The sequence below is a fragment of the Echinops telfairi genome, unplaced genomic scaffold, assembly GCF_000313985.2.
Source record: "Echinops telfairi isolate 266 unplaced genomic scaffold, ASM31398v2 ScPeMD7_7469;HRSCAF=8507_1, whole genome shotgun sequence".
In the NCBI taxonomy this organism is placed as follows: Eukaryota; Metazoa; Chordata; class Mammalia; order Afrosoricida; family Tenrecidae; genus Echinops; species Echinops telfairi.
Window position 1 is genome coordinate 100,780,076 of NW_022111373.1, and position 6,076 is coordinate 100,786,151.

Below are 6,076 nucleotides of genomic sequence, written 5' to 3' on the forward strand. Positions count from 1 at the left end.
ACCATGGCTTGGGTCAAGCATGCCTTAGTCCTCAAGGTAACATCCTTGATTTTCATGACTCTAAAGAGGTCTTGTGCACCATCAGCATGGAGCTATTTAAAGGTACTCAACATTTTGAAGACCTACACAAGCAACTGGGAAAGTGGGAGATAGTCTTGAGTGGTCAATTTAGTGTTCCTTGACCTCTGGACCTGGGTTTAAACAGCAAATATCTTTCTGCTGTGCATAGGGACGCTATGAGTAGGAACTGCATCAATGGTACCTAACAACATCAACAGAAACAACATGCTCAATCAGACACAGTTTCCAATACTTTATGTTCTTTTGTAAAAAGTTGTCTTAAAAGTCAAGGACACAATAGATTTAATTCCACTGATCTGCACCTGCCACATTAGAATGGCACAAATGAGCATGGGATTCTTCAGTGCTGGTCAGTGAACATGCAGAACATTGAACATACATGGCATTTGATCTGTGTCCTTCCTGGATATGTTTTGTCAAGCTGATAAGAATAAACCCAGACGGCCAGGAAAGAGGACTGACAGACCCACGTGTGGGGTTTCTGCATCCTCTTACAGATTAGATTATAAAATAAGAAACTAAATATGGCAAACTGACTGGAAACGTTGTCGATGTCGAATTTTCTGGTGTGTGTGTGTATGTGTAACTCATTACAAAATGGAGCAAACAAATCATGAGATGCTTGCTGTCTTGGATTTGAAGTTGATTCAGTTTGATTCTGGATCAACCCTTTCAGTAGTAGCATTTCTGATCACCATGGAGGCAAATAGCAGCATCTCTGATCACCAAAGAAGGTCCATCTTTAACAAGAGTTGAGAGAGCATTTTGCTGATAATTAACAGTCCTGTATTTCTTAAAGTTGTACCTTAACATACTACAATTTTACAAATAAATTGCTTACAATAGTCTATCACATTTACTAATGATTAAAATAACTCTCTCTTCTCTCCTTAAATCCTACACTAGTAAACTTGCAGGACCAATAGTTGAAGCAATCAAGTAGCAAAACACAACAAAGAAATCCCACCCTGTCTTGCTGATTCTATCATCGCCCAATGGTTAACTCTGTTGATTTCAGAGTCAAAGAGAACAAGTGGAATGTAAAAGGTAGCAATCAATGTTTGGATATTTTTTAGATTATATAAACTGGAGAAGAGTGAGTTCTACTTTATAAGTGTTCAATACCTAAACAATTATGCTCTTACAAAAGCAGATAATGATATTAGAAGGATCTCTTTAAGCTCTCCTATTTTTGGGTGGCTTAAATATTTATATACATTGGTATTTTTCTTATATAGGAAAATTACTTTTATAGATTAGCTCATTGATAATAAATACAAAACAGTAACCATAGAAATCTCCAGTTAATTGCTAAACTTAATTATTAAATTTTTCCCCAAAGGATCACTTGTGAGAAAATAATAAACCTTCAGAAATCTAATTGCATTTGATAAAAATATGAGTTTAGTTGGTATATTAAATATAAATATTGCAAGATTTATACATAAACATAATATAAATATGAATTTATACATATAGATAATATACATTAATTTTATATATATGTGTTCCTGCAAACAGGGATATTTCTCTGGAAATGTTTGCTCTCAAAATAACAATGAACAAGGGATAACTGACACTGGATTTGTGGGAATTACTATATTAATAGTTACATGTTAATAGTTATAATACTTATATAAAATATAAATAAATTTGTATAAAATATAAATGTAAGAAACAGAATTTATATATAAACATAAATTATATAAGATCATGAAGTTATAAATTTATAAATACAATATATTATACAAATTATGAAATTATATGTAAATATAAATTTGATCTATTATTACTTTAACAACTTTAATCTAAAAACAATCATCTCATCTCCTTTGTTGTCTAAATCTTATCTTTGTTGTTTTTGTTGTCTTAATCTTCTCCATAAAGTAGCATCTGCTACTTAGGATCAGACACACTGTAGATGCTGAGTGGTATTGCTAATAAAAAGAAAAGAATTCTCCTCAAAAGACCAGAGCCTGTAGAGACAGCAAAGAGTAACAGAAAAGAAATACATACAAGGGAATGGTGTAATACAAAACAATCCCTCTATAAAGAACACTTAGGAGAATATTAAATCTAGTTTCCCAATGAAGAGCCAGGAGAAAGGAATTAGCCGTCACATTTAGGGCCAGAGAAACTTGGCACTGAATGGACGGATCACTTAAGGGCAAGAATCATCGACTTCACTTCTTACTTGCGCATACTCTGTCCTGATAGACCTGCCACTCCCGTGATAAATGTACACAGCACCGCCGTGGTCGTCTTCCAGCGGGGCTCCAATCACGACGTCATTAAACCCATCCAGGTTGAGGTCTTTCACGGCCGCAATGGCGGTTCCAAAGCGAGCCCCGCACGGCTCGTTTCTGTTCTCCTTTGTGCATGAATCGTGCTTCAGCGACGAGCAGCAGGTCTGCTTTAGAGGCTCCAGGCTCATTTGATATTCAAACCTTGTCTGTAAGAAAAATAAACCAGATGCTTACGGATTTATATCATTCCTACAGCAGAGTAGATTTTTTTAAGTGCATACTAAATCAGAGCTCTTAAGAAACATTTGCTACCTGACTCAATGGAAAAAGTTGCACAATTCCTTCAAAGAATGCCTGTCTGAGAGTGAAGGTCGGGGTTTCGAAGACCAGAGAGTAGAGGTGAGGGAGAGAAGACAGTAGGAGGCATTCGATAGATTCGTTATTAATGCATTTGAGGTGGTTATATAATTCACAGCATCTTGTTAAGACCGAAGAACTGAACATTTTGATCCTTAACCCATGAGGCTGTCTTTTCTCCATTCAATTTCGTGCTGTTTTGAAACATCTCTGCTATAGACATATATTCACGATAGGCTTTGGGGTGAATTGCGTTCTGCTATGAAAAGAAGACTCTCTCTGAAGCTGTCTCCAGTGTAGTTGGAGTGAGGAGTCAAGGAGATAACGTGTAGGGGGGTTTCAAACAGCTCATCAAAAGGAGAATTAAAATATTTCCCCACACACTTTGGAAGTTCCCTTATACTTGTGAAAGACAGACGTGAGCATATTTTCATGAAAAAAAAGAAAGAAAAGAGCTACCAAGTTGACCTACCGTTGCCCGATTCAGGGCGTACACATACACCTTTCCTTGTTCCTCTTTCTCTGTCCCCATGTACATGGGCGCCCCAACCAGGAGGATGTCAGTATTTGAGTCTTTATCAATATCAATTGTTGTTAAGACACTTCCAAAGTAAGAACCAATCTAGGACAAACACAAAGCAGTCAATGAGCAGACATTCCCAAGGGAGCACACATCTGCATTTCTCTTCTTTATGCCAATCTAGGAAAATCCTTGAGCTAAAATTAGTAAGGAAAAGAATCTCTAGAAATGGATATGACCTAGTACAAGGAAGAAGAAATGTCCTAGAATTGATTGTGGTGATGATTACATAACTCTTTCTACCTATGACAGAATTACTGAAATGTATGCCGTGTGAATATATGTCAATAAAACTGTTAAAAAAGAAATGGATATGACCCGAGAATTCTTTATTGGCTTTTGCAGAAGATGGATTCACCTATGACAGAATTACTAAAATGTATGCCATGTGAATATATGTCAATAAAACTGTTAAAAAAGAAATGGATATGACCCGAGGGTTCTCTACTGGCTTTTGGAGGAGATGGATTCATATTAGTCAGTCTCTGCTTGCCAAAGAATGGCTGCACAATTTCATTCTAGCCTGGCCTTCTTTTCCACAAAGGCAAAAACAAAACAACAAAAAAAACCCAACAACCACAAAACAATGTAAGTGTAGCGATTTTTAAAAAAAAATTAACAATAGGAATGGCATTTTGTATGTTTAAACACAATCATAAAAATGTGAAAAAATATGGTATCAGGAGATGAATTGTCCTGGATTATTAGTGTGAACGTTTCCACTGTATAACCTTAGAAGGTTGTCTACTCAACAAGATGGTAAGCGCCGTCCCAGCATCTATGGGTGATAGATATACTTAAAAAGATAGCACTATGTACAGAAGGTTGGGAGGGGCCATCTCCTTTAAGCCATATGTCTTGTCTTTTAACACAGGAATATGTGTTAGAGATATGTAAAGATATATTTCATTATGTAAATGTGACAACTTTTTCAATTATTGACCTAGACTTGATATTTGATACTCTTTTCTTTTTTTCTGGTAAAAAATAGCTTTATTTGTCAGCAACGCTTCTTCCGAATGTGTTAACAAATAAGGAATACACAAAAAGGATACTGAAGACAGACTTAATAAAATGCCTCTATCCAAGTTGGGGGTGGGGGTGGGGGGAGAGGGATGTCACAGGTAGAGTTGGCGGAAAAGGGGGCTCAGAGGTTAGTTCTGCCCTGTGGCTGGAGACCCCCTTTCCTCGTTACTTTCTCATTAGCCAGGGATTGCACAGAGCTGGCCCGTGTTAATACAGTAGCACCCAGGGTTCCTGTCACTGGGGTGTCCCGGGGTGGGGTGCCCTGAGGGAGCACTGGCAGAGGTTGGGAGAAGGCCACCGTGGTCGAAGGACTCTGAGGACTGTCCTGCTCAGGACACCTTCGCTGGGGTGTCCTCAGATGGCAATTTGATACTCTTAATGGAACCTCCTGCTGTGCCTCTATGATTCTATTTTTGTTTTCCTGATTCTGCCCTGTATAGTGAGATGATTTTATGTCAACGTGAAGATGGATCTACGTGGAGGGGTGGAATCCAACCTGTGAAGCAGGTCACAGTCTGAGGATGCCTCCTGTGTGTGTGGGGGGGCGTGGGGCGGGGGGCGTGGCCTTCTTATGACTGGGACAAACTGGGAACTTCTTTTCCTGTTTGTTGGAACTCTGTCAATGACTCTGCCCCTGTCCTTGGATCCACAAGACTTTGCACTCACCAGCCTGTGAGCTTCCTGCATTCTGTGTTATTGCATAGACTGCGTGAGTATGAAGAGAGACTTATGGACTAGTATCAGAATTTTGGACTCGAGTTGGACTGGGCTGAGATGCCTTCTTGAAATAGAATTACTTCTTGATGTAAAGCTCTTTCTCATATATATAGATGAATATCACTGGACTTGTTTCTCTAGTCCACTCTGTCTCTCCATCTTGGCTGGCCTCTTTTCCTTTGCCCACTTCCCCATTTTGGCCTCGGCCAAGACTCAGACCCACACTTGTGCTTCCATTCTTTCACTAGCTGACCGATTCTTGCTAAGCATTTCTACTCGCTGAAATTACATATTTCATTCTACGTTCTTTCTCAGCGTGTCAGCTCTACCTTTCTAACCAATTGTTTTATGTTGAAATTTAAAAGTAGATTTTATTGTTTAGAGAAGTTTTAGGTTTACAGAAATATACAAGTGTACAGAGTGTTCAATAGTCCCCTGCCCATTGTACATTGTCTCTATGCTTTTTATGGTACATTTATTAAGATTGACAAACTAATATCGATGCATTATCATTCACTAACCACCATGTGTCTGTCAGTTTGTCACACTGTGATGACGTGTGTGTTGCTGTGATGCAGAAAGCCATGTCACTGGTATTTCAAATTACCAGTAGAACCACACAACATGAACAGGTTTCACCAGAGCTTCCAGACTAAGAACGGGTTACAAAGATGGAACAGTCTGTTTACAGCAAAGGTAGTTTATCAACAACAGAAAAAGTGACCATCTACATGGACTTCTCCAGATAGAATACACAAAAATAAAATTGACTGCATTTGTGGGAAGAAGTCTTTGAGAATCAAATATGACCTAGACTTTATCCCATCTGAATTTTGAAAATATCTCAAAAACAGAGTTGCTGCACGGAACACTAATGACAGAGATCTGATAAGCTGTGGGATGAAATTTTATTAAAAAATTTCATAGAGAAGGTCATTAAGGTCATAAAAATGTCAGGAAGGAAAGAAAGATCAAAGTGGATGTTAGAAGAGACCCTGAACTTGCTATTAATCCTACAGTAGCTAAGGCAAATGGACAAAGTAATGACGTCAAAGAGCTGAACAAAAAG

At 38.2% G+C, this 6,076-nt stretch overlaps 1 protein-coding gene across 1 annotated transcript in view; it reads right to left on the bottom strand.

Moving 5' to 3' along the window:
- ITGA1 (integrin subunit alpha 1) overlaps positions 1–6,076 on the bottom strand; it is a 140,596-nt gene that overhangs the window by 50,898 nt on the left and 83,622 nt on the right. The window contains exons 13-14 of the mRNA XM_045285243.1: positions 3,157–3,306; positions 2,276–2,533 (exon numbers count right to left, since the gene is read on the bottom strand). Of these exons, the coding sequence (XP_045141178.1) occupies positions 2,276–2,533; positions 3,157–3,306 (408 nt within the window). The remainder of the gene's footprint in view (positions 1–2,275; positions 2,534–3,156; positions 3,307–6,076) is intronic.